The sequence below is a fragment of the Sus scrofa genome, chromosome 5 (genome assembly GCF_054392235.1).
Source record: "Sus scrofa isolate SSC_HxYL_T2T_F1_AM1 chromosome 5, Sscrofa_HxYL_maternal_Yorkshire_Landrace_v2.0, whole genome shotgun sequence".
Lineage (NCBI taxonomy): Eukaryota > Metazoa > Chordata > Mammalia > Artiodactyla > Suidae > Sus > Sus scrofa.
Window position 1 is genome coordinate 20,577,983 of NC_139387.1, and position 15,064 is coordinate 20,593,046.

The 15,064-nt window shown below is 55.1% G+C and overlaps 1 protein-coding gene across 2 annotated transcripts; it reads right to left on the bottom strand.

The window, feature by feature from the left end:
* Nucleotides 1-1,554: 1,554 nt before the first annotated feature.
* On the bottom strand, nt 1,555-9,414 carry KRT8 (keratin 8). 2 transcript variants are annotated; one of them, NM_001159615.1, is made up of 9 exons: nt 8,999-9,408; nt 6,056-6,264; nt 5,042-5,102; nt 4,340-4,435; nt 3,588-3,752; nt 3,205-3,330; nt 2,408-2,628; nt 2,206-2,264; nt 1,555-1,916 (listed from the first exon to the last, which is right to left on the bottom strand). In NM_001159615.1, exons 1-9 carry the CDS (start codon nt 9,344-9,346, stop codon nt 1,732-1,734), a joined length of 1,470 nt encoding a protein of 489 aa, NP_001153087.1. In that variant the 5' UTR covers nt 9,347-9,408; the 3' UTR covers nt 1,555-1,731. The 2 variants fall into 2 exon arrangements, with proteins under 2 accessions (NP_001153087.1, XP_084880573.1); XM_085024447.1 differs by having other exon boundaries at nt 1,560-1,916; nt 6,056-7,487; nt 8,602-9,414.
* Nucleotides 9,415-15,064: the final 5,650 nt, after the last annotated feature.

Here is a 15,064-nt window from a genome sequence, read left to right on the forward strand (position 1 = left end):
TTCGAATCTCGGACCTGCCACTTCTCAGTAAGGCCAGTAACATGGCTGGGCCTGCCTTTCCTTATTGGAAGGTAGTGAATAGGAGCTGCAGCCACACTGGATCCTTAACCCACAGAGCGAGGCCAAGGATCAAACCCACATCCTCACAGACACTATGTTGAGGTTTTTAGGGTTTTTTGGGGTGGGGGGTTGGTTGGTGGGTTTTTTGTTTTTTTGTGGGGTTTTTTGCTTTTTAGGGCCACACCTGTGACATATGGAAGTTCCCAGAACTTATGGAAGTTCCCAGGCTAGGGGGTCCAATTGGAGCTGCAGCTGCTGGCCTACACCACAGCCACAGCAACACCAGATCTGAGCTGCATCTTCAACCTACACCACAGCTCACAGCAACGCCGGATCCTGAACTCACTGAGCAAGGCCAGAGATCGAACCCGCATCCTCATGGATTCTAGTCAGGTTCATTGCCACTGAGCCATGATGGGCACTCCCCTATGTTGGGTTTGTAACCCGCTGAGGCGCAATGGGAACTCCAGAAAGGCAGTCCTGATATCAACCTCCTGTGAGGTATACGGAGAAAGAAACAAACTTCCTCCTGATAGACCATCTAAAACCTGCTCTGCCTCCCTAAAGGGGTTTGTCGCACAGATAAAATGAAACGGGGACATACACACACTGCTGTGTATAAAATAGCCAAACCTTTACCTATACCTGCTGTGTAACACAGGGAGCTATACTCAGTATCTTATATTAAACTGTAAAGGAAAAGAATCTGAAAACGAATAAATAAACATACATATGTATGTATGTATATGTATGCATAACTTAATCACTTTGCAGTTTGGGGTTTTGTGGGGTTTTTTGGTCCACACCTACAGTGTGTTCCCAGGCCAGGGATGGAACTCACGCCACAGCAGTGACCCACTGCAGTGGCGACCCACCGCGCCACGAGAGAACTCCTGCTATTAAGTTTTGTACTTAACACTTGAAATTAACACAACATTGTAAATTAACTATACCCCAAGAAAAATACATTTTAAAAACTTTTTTAGGAGTTCCTGTCATGGCACGGCAGAAACAAATACGACTAGGAACCATGAGGTTGCAGGTTTGATCCCTGGCCTCGCTCAGTGGGTTAAGGATCTGGCATTGCCATGAGCTGTGGTGTATAGGTGACAGACACAGCTCGGATCCAGTGTGGCTGTGGCTGTGGCGTAGGTCAGCAGTCGTAGCTCCAATTGGACCCCTAGCCTGGGAACCTCCATATGTCATGGGTGTGGCCCTAAAAAGCAAAAAAATAAAAAACAAAACACTTTTTTAATGAAATGAAGTATTTGAGAGCACGTCAATGAGCAAGGCCTCAACTGACCTTCAGCAAAGAAGTCTCTCTGCAGACAGCCTGGGGGAGGAGCCCAGGCTTTCCTCCACCACGTCCCCCCAACACACACTTCCCAGGGCACCACCCAACAGCTTCTGACCCCCCCCCCGGGGGGGGTGCGGGAGGGGAGGCCTCCCAACCACCTCTCTTCCACCCCATGAATACACAAGGACTGCACACAGCAAGGTGGGTTGGCAGAGCCAGCTGAAGCTTTATTCTGAAAAAGACATTTGAATTGGCTTGGAGTTGGGGGCCTGGGCAAGAGGGGGAAGCCTAAGCAGTCGCCTCCCCAGAGCGAGGCTCTCCTGTAGCCTCCTTCTGCAGGAACTCGGGGAGGCGGGGAGGGATGCAGGAGCTTCTCACTTGGACAGGACATCAGAGGACTCAGACACCAGCTTCCCATCGCGGGTCTCGATCTTCTTCACAACCACAGCCTTGGAACTGGTGCGGCTGAAGGAGCCAGAGCCCCCGACAGAGCCCAAGCCACCGGACTGGTAGGAGCTCAGGCTGTAGTTGAAGCCTGGAGTCCCGTAGGTCACCCCACCTGGTCAGGGACAGGGGCAGCCACATGAGCGCAGGAGCCCGTGCACACATCAGGCCGTGCCGCCTTCCCCTTGCCACTCCCGACGTGGTCCCCGAAGACGGGGAGGTTGCCCTGGCTCCCTCCTCCAAGATGGGTCAGGGAAAACCAGGAGCAGGGCGGGACAGAGCTTTCCTGTGAGCTATGTGACCTCAGACAAGACATTTAACTGGCCCCCGCTTCTTCGGCTGTACCAGAGGGAACCGAACAGGGACTGCCCGCCTGCCCTGCCCCCCAAGACCAGGACACTCACCTGAGTAGCCGCTGGTGGTCTTGGTGTGGATACTCATGTTCTGCATCCCAGACTCCAGCCTGTACCCAGAGGACACACGGGAGGTCAGGACCCGCTCCTGCCCCTGTCCCAGGACCACAGGACCCAAGTCCCACCCCTCCTCATCCCAGGTCCCCGGGATGGGGCACTAGGGTGGGCAAAAGACCCCCACACACACACCCACCTGCTCTCCTCTCCCTCCAGCAGCTTGCGGTAGGTGGCGATCTCCACGTCCAGGGCCAGCTTGACATTCATCAGTTCCTGGTACTCACGCAGCTGCCGCGCCATGTCCTGCTTGGCGGTTCTCAGGGCGGCCTCCAGCTCGGCCAGCTTGGCCTGAGCATCCTTGACAGCCAGCTCCCCACGCTGCTCGGCATCAGCAATGGCAGCCTCCAGGGACGCCCTCTGTGCGGGGAAGGGACAGGTAAGCAGGTGGAGCCGAGTCTGTTACCTCCTCCACTCCTCCCCCGAACCCCCGGACCCACCTCCTCTTTTAGGGACCCCTTTCCTGACCTGGACTAACCAACTCCACCAGCTCAAAGAAAATGCTAGAGGTTGTTGAGACTCGGGAAGCGGAATGGGGTGCCGCTTCCAGGCACCTCCTCCCACAAACGTCTCACCTGGGACACTAAGTATTCCCACCCCCTGACTAGATCTCTTCTTCCTAAACCTCCTTAAAGCACCAGAGCCCAATCTTACCCTGATAGATAAGACAGATGCAATAAGACAAGCTTGAGGGACCCATCCTTGACCCCTCCAGTTTACCTGCCCATCCCCCACTGACCCCTGTCACGGCCCCGGGGACTTCCTTGGCACCCCTCAGCTTCCCAGAAGTGGTCTGGACTGCAGGTGCCCCTCCGACCCCCAACTCTGATCTAGGATTCCTCCCCCAGCCTGCAGACCCACAGCCCTTTCTGCATCATCTCCTCTCACCAGGAGGGGTCCCAAGACCCTCTCCCACCCCCAGCCCTGCTGCCATACCTGGCCCTTGAGGCCCTCGATCTCAGCCTGGAGTCGGCTGATGTTCCGGTTCATCTCCGAAATCTCCGTCTTCGTGCGACGGAGGTCATCCCCGTGCTTCCCAGCCAGAGACTGCAGCTCCTCATACTGCAGAGGTGAAGGAATGAGATGGAGAGGGGCCCTCGTGGTCCCTCCGAGGGAGAGTGCCCCCTCCGCCAAGTCACCAGAACCCGGGTCACCTCTCCCCCACCCCCCTCCACACACACCACGGAAGACCTTCTTCCAGACCTCTGGGCACAGGGACGTCCCTGCCCCAGCCCTATAACAGGCAGCTTTTGAAATCCTGTTCCCTCCTCAAGGACGAGGGCAGAGAACTAGCCAGAGCTGGTGAGCCCGCTCTTCACCTTGATCTGGTACATGGTCTCAGCCTCGGCCCGGCTGCGGTTGGCGATCTCCTCGTACTGGGCCTTGACCTCGGCGATGATGCCGTCCAGGTCCAGGGAGCGGCTGTTGTCCATGGAGAGGACCACGGAGGTGTCGGAAATCTGAGACTGCATCTCACGGATCTCCTGTGGGGGCGAGGGGAGGGGATCAGGCCCTGGCCCCGCCGCCACACAGGGAGCCCCCCCCTTCTGCAGGAGGGCCCTCTGCAGAGAACAGGAGGGTGGGAGTTAGGGCTGCAGAGAAGGCAAGGTTGCTAAAGAAGGAAGGTGGGTCAAAGACCTGGAACCTGGCGGGAGGTAAAGATGAAACGAGGCCAAGATCAAAGGAGACCTGGCTTTGGGTGAGTGACCGGCAGGGCAGAGCCGTCCCACACTCTCAGCTGCTGATATGGCCCCTGGAGGGCTCCTCCCATTCGATATGGCCCAAGGATTCAAATTAAGATCCCAGGGACAGAGCAGGCCTGAGCTGCAGCTGGGCCACCACCCTGTGTATAATGACCTTGGACAGAATATTTCAGTCCTCTGAGCCCATTTTTCTCATCTGCAAAAGGGGGTAATAAAGCCCCACACACACACAGGTGGACAGAACGCATAGAATGTTCTCACAGCAGGTTACTATTGGCAGCTCTTAACTACTCAGGGGTGGGCTGTTGTCTGCGGGTGCGCTAGGCGCTGGGAGGAGCCTCCGATGGGGCCGGGGCCCAAAGACCTACCTCTTCATACAGCTGCCTGTAGAAGTTGATCTCGTCGGTCAGCCCTTCCAGGCGGGACTCCAGCTCGACCTTGTTCATGTAAGCTTCATCCACATCCTGCAGGGCGGGGGGGAGCCTGAGCAGAATGCCCACACCCAGCCCCAAGCCAGGGGCACCCAAGGGCCTAGACTGAGAACTTTCTAATTCACTAACTCCTCCACCTCACTGTGTGGGGCCCAAGCCAGTCCAGTGGCTGCCCCATCACACCTGCATCCCCAGCCGAAGCATCTTTACTTTCCCCCACCTGCCTCCTCCTGGAAGCCTTCTAAAGCCAGACCTCCAATTCTCCTGCTCCATTTCCTTTCTTTCTTTCTTTTTCTTTTTTTTTTTTTTTTTTTTTTTTGGCCCTGCCTGCAGTGGAAGGTGCCCTGGCCAGGGATCAAACCCAAACTACAATAGCGACCCAAGCCACGGCCATAACAAAGCTGGAGCCTTAAACCGTTGGGCCACAGGAGAACGCTACCGCTCCATTTTCTTAACCATGTCTCAACATGGATGTGCAGAACTCAAATCTGATGCACCTAACTGCTTCTCTGTCCTTCCATGCTAGATACCGGGGAGGCCCCCGAATATTGTTGCACCATGTAGACCCATTTAAGGACAGAACGCCTCCAGCCTGAGTCTCTAAGTTCCAGGCTCCAGGGTCCAGCCGGAGGACCTCACCTTCTTGATGATGACAAATTCATTCTCCATGTCGGTACGCTTTTGGATCTCCTCCTCATACCTGGTGAGCAAGAGACTCAGAATCAGAGGATGAAGGCAAAGATGAGGTTGCCGTGGGTCTTTGGGGAAGGGGGAGAATATTTAGACAATTTAGTTCATGGAAATGCAAGAAGGTAGGAGATGGCCGGTCTGGTCCTCTCCTGCCCTAACCAGCTCTCCCCACCCTGACCCCACGCTATTGTCAGCCAGCCTGGAGCAGGAAATCTCTCTCCAAATCCATGAATACACCCTGGAGCGAGTAGGCACATTAGGAGGGCTAACAGCAGGGACTGCCATGAGACCTCAGAAGGAACTTTATGGAATGTGCTGGAAATCAGGGGTAAGGAAGAAACAGGGGCCAGAGCTGTTCCTATCCAACAGAGGCCTGTTGGCTACTTGGGGTCTCTCATCTTGGGTTTACTGTGTAAACAACAGCAGATAATGTGCTGTCCAAATCGGGACAGTGCAGAGACTGAAGGGGGAGGGGAGGTGCTATTAACAATTACGCTGGAAAAAAAATTTTTTTTAAAAAGGAGTTCCCATTGCAGCTCAGTGGTTAACGAATCCGACCAGGAACTATGAGGTTGCAGGTTCGATCCCTGGCCTTGCTCCATGGGTTAAGGATCCGGCGTTGCCGTGAGCTGTGGTGTAGGTGGCAGACGCAGGTCGGATCCCGCATTGATGTGGCTCTGGCGTAGACCAGCAGCTACAGCTCCGATTGGACCCCGAGCCTGGGAACCTCCATGTGCCGCAGGAGTGGCCCTAGAAAAGGCAAAAAGACAAAAAAAAAAAAATTACCCTGGGACAGTGGACACAAATGTCGACTGTCTGGAGAACACCTGTCCAGTGGTCCCCCGAATTATGTAGGGCTGCAGTGACCAACAAGCAGAGGGGCCTTGGGGTCTTAGGCTTCGGGTCCCAAGGGGGGTGGGGGGCAGGGCAGGATGACTTCCGGTGGGGAGGAGGGAGGCTCACTTGTTCTTGAAGTCCTCCACCAGGCCCTGCATGTTGCCAAGCTCCACCTCCAGCTTCAGCTTCTCCTGGGCCAGGGTTTCCAGCTGCCGCCGGAGGTTGTTGATATAGCTCTCGAACATGTTGTCGATGTTGCTCCGGGCCGTCTTCTGCTGCTGCAGGAGGTTCCATTTGGTCTCCAGAACCTTGTTCTGCTGCTCCAGGTGCCGCACCTGCATACGAGCAAAAAGATCCACATCGCATATCAGGACAGGGCTCAAGGTCTAGGCTGAAGCAAGCACTGTCTTTTCCCCTAATCTACTCCCCAAGCAGTGTGGGGGGGTGTCTCTGGAACCCCAGAATCTGTTGGGCTGTTCTGGGGGGGAATTACCTATGATCTGAGAGAGCATGGGCAGTGGGGTACAGAGCCGTGTCCCTCTAGGGCTGGGCTGGGGGTAGCTAGCGGGCATATTGAAGCTCTCTTTAGGGATCAAATAGATCCTATTGACTTAGATTGTATATTACAGGTCAATAAAAGTAGCCACGTTTTGAGTAACATTTTATATATGATTGAAAAAGAAAATATAGGTGGTTTATATCAAATAATATTGACATCGCCATTATGATTTGGAGTGGCCTGGAGGGACTCAACGATGATGGGGAAACTCTAGCCCTACCACCTGGACAGCGTTGGCCACAAGACCAAGGTTTTAGCCAAACACTGCTACTGACCTTGAGCTGCCTCCCCTCTCCGGGCCTGGTCTCTTCAACCCGACAATAGCCTGGAAGTACTCAGGCAGACCCTATCAGGAGCCCCACTTCTGTGCAGAAGTCACTTTTAGCCAAGAAAGAGGCAAGAAGCTAGGGAAATCCGTTTGCAAACTGAAGACACCCTCCTCCCCACAGCCCTCGGAGTTCTCCAACATCCAAGCCCACCCTACCCCCCTCCACCCCGAATCTGCAACCCTCTTCTGCCCTAAACACAGAGGTCCTCAGTTCCCTGAGCTCAAGGAATCTAGATTTCAGGACAAAATTAAGGCCTGTGGGACGGGAAATTTTGAAAAAGAATCATAGGCTGATTCCAAAAAGAGGACTGCATTTCGCTTAATCAACCCCAAGTTCAACTTTAAAAATGGGAGGACTCAGAAGAGAAGATTGCCTTAAGGGTCTGGTCCAGAGCCAGCGAAGCCCTCTCTGTAAATCCCTTTCTTCCCCAGCTCATTCTGCCCCCAAATTATTTAAAAAATAAGTGACGTTAGGAGTTCCCACTGTGGTGCAGTGGAAATGAATCTGACTAGTAACCTTGAGGTCGAGGGTTCAATCCCTGGTCTTGCTCAGTGGGTTAAGGATCTGGCAATGCCGTGAGCTGTGGTGTGGCTCACAGATGCAGCTCGGATCCTGCATTGCTGTGGCTCTGGCGTAGGCCAGTGGCTGTAGCTCCAATTAGACCCCTAACCTGGGAACCTCCATATGCTGCAGGTGTGGCCCTAAAAAGCAAAAAAAAATAAATAAATAAGTGATTTTTACCTTGTAGCCTTATTGGAGTGTTTAATGGGGACCAAGCACCGCTAAGCTCTTGACATACATTATTTGCTTGAAGAGGCAAAACCTCATTGATTTGGGGATCAGTGTGCCCATTTTACAGATGAGGAAATCAGATTTAGCAAAGTAGCCCATCAAAGGAAAGGGCAGGGCACGGGAACCAGGACTTGGGGCTCAGCCTGTGCTTACCTACTCACTGGGACCCCAGAGCTTGCAAAAGGCAGTCAAGGAGTCAAGGGTGTTTAAAACCAAGGCGGCAGCAAGCCCTCCCCAAACCACGGGAGGCCGGCTTCCTGGTCGGGGGAGGGGGGGAAGGCTCCAATTCCCAAAGGCTGAAATCTGCCCCAGGATTTCCCTCCCTCCGCTCCCACAAGGCCTCCCAGGAGCCAGCCAGCAGGGAGGGGCCGGTCCTCCCAGGAGCTGGGAGCCCTGGGGCCCCTGAGGCAGCAAACCCCCCAAGGCTGCAAAACCCGGCCTGGAGGTTTACCTGGGAGAGTGGAGCCAAGCCTTTGGGGCGGAGCCAGGGCAGGGGACAGTGAGAGGGGACAAGGGCCGAGCGGGGAGGGGCGTTGGCGGACAGACGCCTTATCTGAAGCCATAAACTCCGGAGTTTAACGGGACGTGAAACCCGGGTGGGGTGTCCCACGCCCCGCAGACTTTGAATCCTGGATGGGCTTTCCTGAAGCCAGCCCCTGGCGTCCCCCCACCCCACTCCGACACACCCACGCAACCCCAGATGCTATGAGCTCGGCAGGTGGAGGGGCAGATCTCCAGGACTTCGGGCCTCTGCCCCTCACCCCACGGTAGGGGCGGGTCTCTGCCCCGCCCGACCCCACCCACACGGCCGGTTCCAGCCCGGCCCAGGAATGAGTCTTACTGATGCCCCCCACACTGGGGCCCTGAGACGCCAAAGGCCTCGATCAATATTTGCCTGTTTGAATCAAGACACCTGCTTCCTTCTCCCAGAATCCTATCAAACCTCTGTTTATTTAAAAAAAAAAAAAAAAACTGAAGCACAGGGGCCCCACTGGGAAGCCCTTGAGGTGGCGCTAGGGAAGCAGAGTGAGCTCCCCTCCCAGCCCACAGCTGAAGAGCTGGGAGTCTACCAGGCTGGAGGCTTTACAGAGGGTCAGCCCTCTGTTGGGGTGAGGTGGGCCAGGGAGGGAAGGAGCCCCGAGATTGAGGGTCAGAAGCCGCCCAGACCCCGCCCCACCCGCAGCCCTTCCCCTGCCCAAACCAAAGTACACCCGGCAGGGCGGCGTTCTCAGCTGGAAGAGAAAGTGTTGCCAGGGTGGGTGGTGCCCAGCGGAAGGTGAGTAGTAGGGGCCTGGAGATGTGCCCACGAAGGGTGGGGTGACCAAGAGAAAGGGCTGGGATCCTGGACGGGGCCCCAGGCACAGCCAGCCACGCAGGGGGAGCTCTCACCTTGTCGATGAAGGAGGCAAACTTATTGTTGAGAGTCTTGATCTGCTCCTTCTCCTGGGTGCGCACGGCCTGGATGTTGGGGTCCACCTCCAGCTTAAGGGGGCTCAGCAGGCTCTGGTTCACTGTGACAGCTGTGATGCCTCCCAAGCCTGAGGGCCCACCGTAACCTCCAACCAGACTCATGCCAGAGCCCAGGCCACCCCGGAAGCTGCTGCTGCTGCTGCCCACCCGGGAGAAGGCCGAGGAGCTGATGCGGGTGCCCGGCCCGCTGGTGTAGGAGCGGCTGCTGAAGGACCGGGGGCCGGAGGTGGACACTTTGTAGGACTTCTGGGTCACCCGGATGGACATGGTGGAGGCTGGAGAGGAGGCGAGTAGGCCGGAGCAGAGATTCAAGGAGTCGAGAGCTGCTTCTCGGTGGGGGACAGCTCCCCGGATGGCCTTTTATACAAGAGAGCCCAGCCCCAAAGGAGGGGATCGGCCTTGTAGCTGAGTGGCTAGGCCCGAGGGGGCAGGGCCAAACCTGACACCTGCCACCTACAGGCTGGACTCAGGTGGGGGCAGCAGAGAGCTGCGCCCTCCCAGGAGCCCACTCCAGCACCACCCCCGGCCCAGGAAAGGGCCATTCCGGGAATGTGAACATGGAAGGGCTCTCTACCAGCCTCTACAGGTTTCCCGAAACAAAGGAACTTGCCTGGGGTCGCCCAGCCATGGCAACCTGGACTCCTGGGACTTATCTCCTTCCCTAGTGGGAAAGAAATTCTCAGACCGGGAAGCAGCAGGAAAGGGATCCCTGGCATTTGAGTCTCCCCTGAACGGTGGACCCCCCCCCCAAAGACACGACCCTGTGTTCTGGTCACTTTGAATGATGACCAAGTTCTGCCCAGGCTGAAGGACAGGGCATCCGGGTTCTGGATCCTTGAACCTGAGGTCAGCCATTTGCCCGGTCTCTCCTCAGTTACTGCTGTGCGTTCAGCACTTGGTGCAATGCCAGGGGTGGGAGGCTGGGTAAATATCTGAGGAATGAATGAATGAACACACACACACACACACACACACACACACACGCTCTCTTCCCTCCGAGGCTGGAGGTGCAAGTCAAAGTGAGATCCAGCACAGCCCTTTCCTGGCCACAACCCTGTGTCTCCTTTCAAGATCCCAGGAGTCCCCCGGGCCAGGCTGCACACCACGAGCCTTGCTGAAAGGCCCAGAGAGGGATGAACAAGAGTTCGAGGGTGAGGTGGGGGCAGCTGCATGGGGGGGGGGTTCAATCTCCTCCCTTTCACTGCAGCTTGAAGGAGTCGCTCCCAGAGCTCCCCGGTGTGAATCACAGGAAGGGAGACAGGACTGCGGGGGAGGGGGATGGAGTGGGGGGCACCCATGGCGAGTCCACCTGCAGCCCCCTGGCCCCTCCTTCTCTTTCTCTTCCCAGGCCCCCAACTGGGAGAGGAGAGGGAAGAGTCCCTGCACCTGTCTCACCAAACCCATTATGAGAATGACTAAGGAGAGCGGGTCAGGGCACCGCGTGCACCTGCAGAAGGTTAGAGAATGGGGAGCTGAGTAAGGCACCCCAGGCCTGGGTGCGGCCAGGTGGGGCAGGCTGTGGGTGGAAAGCAGGAGGTTTAGGTCCCCGAGGCAGAGATTCCAGCTGCAGTTACCTAATGGCTGGGGCTGGATTCTCTGAACACTCCTGCAGGTCATGCCGTTGGGACTGGTGGTTGTTAAATAGAGATCCCCCCTCCCTGGGGGGAGAGAGGGAGGGGCGGCCCCCAGCCCCCAGCCCCAACCCAGGAAAGAGGGTGACTTTTACTGTGCACCTACCCGGAGGGCAGATGTGCAGGTTCCCCCCCCCATCTTTCTCCAGTGGCAACACCACGGGTTGCAGAGGACAGGCACCGAGACCCCTCCAGAGGGACAGTGAGACGCAGAAGCCCCCACCTTGGGGGACAGACAGAAATCCAAAAAGACAGACACACAGATAAGCTCCCCCCAGATCACACAGTAGGACACACTTTGAAGTCCCTTCCGGAAACACAATCCCAGAGATTCTCGGAGGGGACACAGTGACCACAGCCCTCTCTCCCCTCCCCTCTGCTCTCCTCCCCACCCTCCCCAGGCTCTGGCCTCCTGCCACACAGAACCAGGCAGAAGGAAATCCAGTCAGTACCTGTTTGTACCAGGCCCTCTCTCGGCCCCTTTAACAATGCTTTATTTTCCAAGGATCGATTTGAATGCAAGCTACCCCCCTCCCCAGCAAACACCCACACTGCACAGGGCAGAGGCTTCACCTTCCTGAGACCACAAGGAGGGGTGTGGGCCCGGTGCCAAATCAGGCACCGAGGAGGCGGAAGGGGAGAGGGAGGAGCTGGTCAGACAGGTCTGGCAGCCCCGGAGGGGGAGGACGACCCGCTGCCCACTTCTCCTCCCCCACACTGTGGTCCACACCTCTGTGGGGACCTGGGGGAGAGCCCTTACCTGAAGCCCTGAGCACAGAACTGCAACCCAGAGCCCTTCCTGAAACCTCAGCCCCTGGGCCCCCACCCGCCTGGTTCCCTGGTTCCAGGAGTGCCTTTTGTTTAAGAGAAGGACAAATCGGGCTACAAGGGACCCTGTGGTTTTCAGGCTACAGGGCCGGCCCAGATCTCACCTCTTTGCTGGGCAGCTCTGAACAATCCCTGGCCGGAAGTGTTTGCCTCTCACTTGTCAGTTCCATATCGCCCAGAGACCCCAGCCAATCCCCCCACCCCATCCCCATGCCTCTGTGCCCCAAGCCCAGCGGGCTGGTGCTGCCCTCTCCAGGGGCCCTGCCTGGGATTCCATGATGGAAGCAGGAGGAGGAGGTCCCAGGGAAGAGAAAACTGGACTGGGGTGGCCCACAGGGACCACTCCTTGTAAGGGTGTCTGACCACTATGGTTCACACACCACTGCCCACCCAACAAAAGGGAAAGTGTTTTTTGGTGACTGCTTGGCCAGACTCTTCTGCTCCAAACTGCCTTTTCTGGAGGTCAGAAGAGGGAAGAGGAATTCCCATTCTGGTGCAGCAGAAACGAAGCTGACTCGTAACCATGAAGTTGCCGGTTCAATCCCTGGCCTCACTCAGTGGGTTAAGGATCTGGCGTGGCCGTGGCTGTGGTGGAGGCTGGCAGCTGCAGCTGCGATTTGACCTCTAGCCTGGGAACCTCCATATGCCGTGGGTGCAGTCCTAAAAAGCCAAAAGATAAATAAATAAATAAATAAATAAATGAAGAGGGAAGAAGAGACACTCGCCACTCGCCCCTCCACCCAGAGGGTGATGGCACAGGATGCCTCCGAGGTGGCCCTGAGACCCTCAGCGGCTGGGTCAAGGCTGAGGGCCCAGATGGGTGAGCAGGGTAGCCCTTGTCCCTACGTTGTCACTCACAGTCGTTGCCAGAGAGGGTCTGAACAAGTTCTTCTCAGTGATGGGGACTGTGACACAAAGACACCACATTCACAGAAGCACCATTCACAGCAGCCAAAATGGACGTGACACAGATGTCAACCAACTGACTGGAGAAACAAAATGTGGCAGATCCAGGAGTTCCCATCGTGGCTCAGTGGTTAACGAATCCAACTAGGAACCATGAGGTTGTGGGTTCCATCCCTGGCCTCGCTCGTTGGGTTAAGGATCCAGCGTTGCTGTGGCTGTGGCGTAGGCTGGCAGCAACAGCTCAGATTAGACCCCTAACCTGGGAACCTCCATATGCCTCGGGTGCAGCCCTAAAAAGACAAAAGAAAGTGACAGATCCATCCAATGGTATATTTCTCTCATTGAAAAGGAATGAATTGCCGATCCAGGCTACAGCCAGGATAAACCTCAAAAACATGCTGAGTGAAGCAAGCCAGTCACAGAAGATCACATATTCCCTGATTCTATTTATATGAAATCTCCAAAATAGGCAAATCCATACAGAAGGCAGATCTGTGGTTGCCAAACCACCTTCAGGTTGTGGGAAATGGAGGCTGAAAGAAGGGAGGTTCTTTTGGGGGCTGATACAAATATTCTCAATTCAATTATGATTGATGGTTGCACAAGCCTGTGAAAATAGTAGAAAACCATTAAATGTACACTCTAAATGGTGGAATTGTCTGGTATGTGACTTATAGCTATAGCCCAATAAAGCTGTTAGAAAAAAGAAAATTGGAGTTCCCGTTGTGGCTCAGTGGGTTAAGAATCCAACACAGTGTCCATGAAGATGCAGGTTTGATCCCTGGCCTTGCTCAGTGGGTTAAGGACCCATCATTGCTGCAAGCTGCAGCGTAGGTAAGGGATGAGTCTCGTATCTGGTGTGGCTGTGACTGTGGCATAGGTCAGCAGCTGCAGCTCAGATTCGACTCCTAGCCCGGGAACTTCCACGTGCCACAGGTGCAGCCATAAAAAGAAAAAAGAAAACCCACAAAAGCGTAAACTAGCCACATATATAAAACAGGGACTTTATGGGCAGCATAGGGGGCAAGGGATAGAAGGAAAGTTTTTGTCGAGATGCTGAAAGGAAGGTTCCCTGAGTCTAGGTTAATACCCAGGGCAGTGTCTCCAAGGCACTGAAATCACCTTACAAGATGAGCAATTTAAAATCTTATTGTTGGCTGAGTTTAGCACGGAAGCGACACGAACAATTCATGTAAGTAGGAAGCCACAGATGGTGGGAACACCCATCCATAAGCCACATCATGAATAATAAAGTTGATTTGATTGTTGATTTTTTGTACCATGCGCCTCGAGGCCAAAACTGTTCAGTCAATGCTCAGCAAGTGGTGACTATTTGTGTTCATGATAAACACGGCTCTGATGATTAAAACCAGCCAGAATGGGAATGGAAATGAGCTGCCTAGAGAGGCAGCAGGCTCCTGTCCCTAGAAGTCTCAAGACTGAGGTGTACTAACCAGCTGTCCGCTGGTTCACTGTGGGAGATCCCTCAGTCAGGTAGGGAGGGGTTTGGACTAGAACTTTCCAACCCTCCCTACTTTCCAACCCTCCAACAGGCCTTGGTCCCTGTTCAACCACTATAGAGCTTGGCATTTCGATTAGACAGACGCAAAGATTCTCTGCACCGAAATTTTGATTTTAATAGAAAGTGTGGTTGGAAGTAATAGGAACACGGAGTTCCCATTGTGGCTCAGCAGTAACGAACCTGACTAGTATTCATGAGGACGCAGGTTCAATCCCTGGCCTCCCTCAGTGGGTTAAGGATCTGGCATTGCCCTGAGCTGTGGTGTAGGTTGCAGATGCAGCTGGGATCTGGCATTGCTGTGGCTGTGATGTAGGCCTGAAGCTACAGCTCCAAGTCGCCCCCCAACCTGGGAACTTCCATATGCCTTGGGTGTGGCCCTAAAAAGACAAAAAAAAAGAAGAAGGAGAAAGGGAAGGAGGAGAAGGTGAAGGAGAAGAAGAAGAGGAAGAAGGGAGTTCCCATCATGGCTCAGTGGTTAACGAATCCAACTAGGAACCATGAGGTTGCGGGTTCAATCCCTGGCCTTGCTCAGCGGGTTAAGGATCCGGCGTTGCCATGAGCTGTGGTGTAGGTTGCAGACGCGGTTTAGATCCTGCGTTGCTGTGGCTCTGGCGTAGGCTGACGGCTACAGCTCCGATTCGACCCCTAGCCTGGGAACCTCCATATGCCCTGGGAGCGGCCCAAGAAATGGCAAAAAGACAAAAAAAAAAAAAAAAAAAGGAGAAGAAGGAGGAGGAGGGGAGGAGGAGGAAGAATTAGAACAAGCAAGGGGAGAAAGGTTAACAAGGTAAGCCTTCTTGAAGAGGAAAGGAGAAGAGCCTGACAGCCTGAAGATGAGGAGGTCTCCCACCTGCCTTTCCACCCTCACACCCTCATCTCTCCCTCCTCTCTGCTGAGACCAAACCAGAAGGTGGGCAGTCAAACCGGAAGAGGCCATCATTGGATGGACAGTCCAGCCTGGCTCGGCCTCGCAAGTCCTTCCCCTTAATTCTGGTTCTCTGCCTGGAGCACACACACCGAAATCACTCCACCTGCACTTGTTGAAAGCTTCCTTGGTGCAGCCAGCACTGAGCACCCGGCTCTCCTCCCACACCGAGA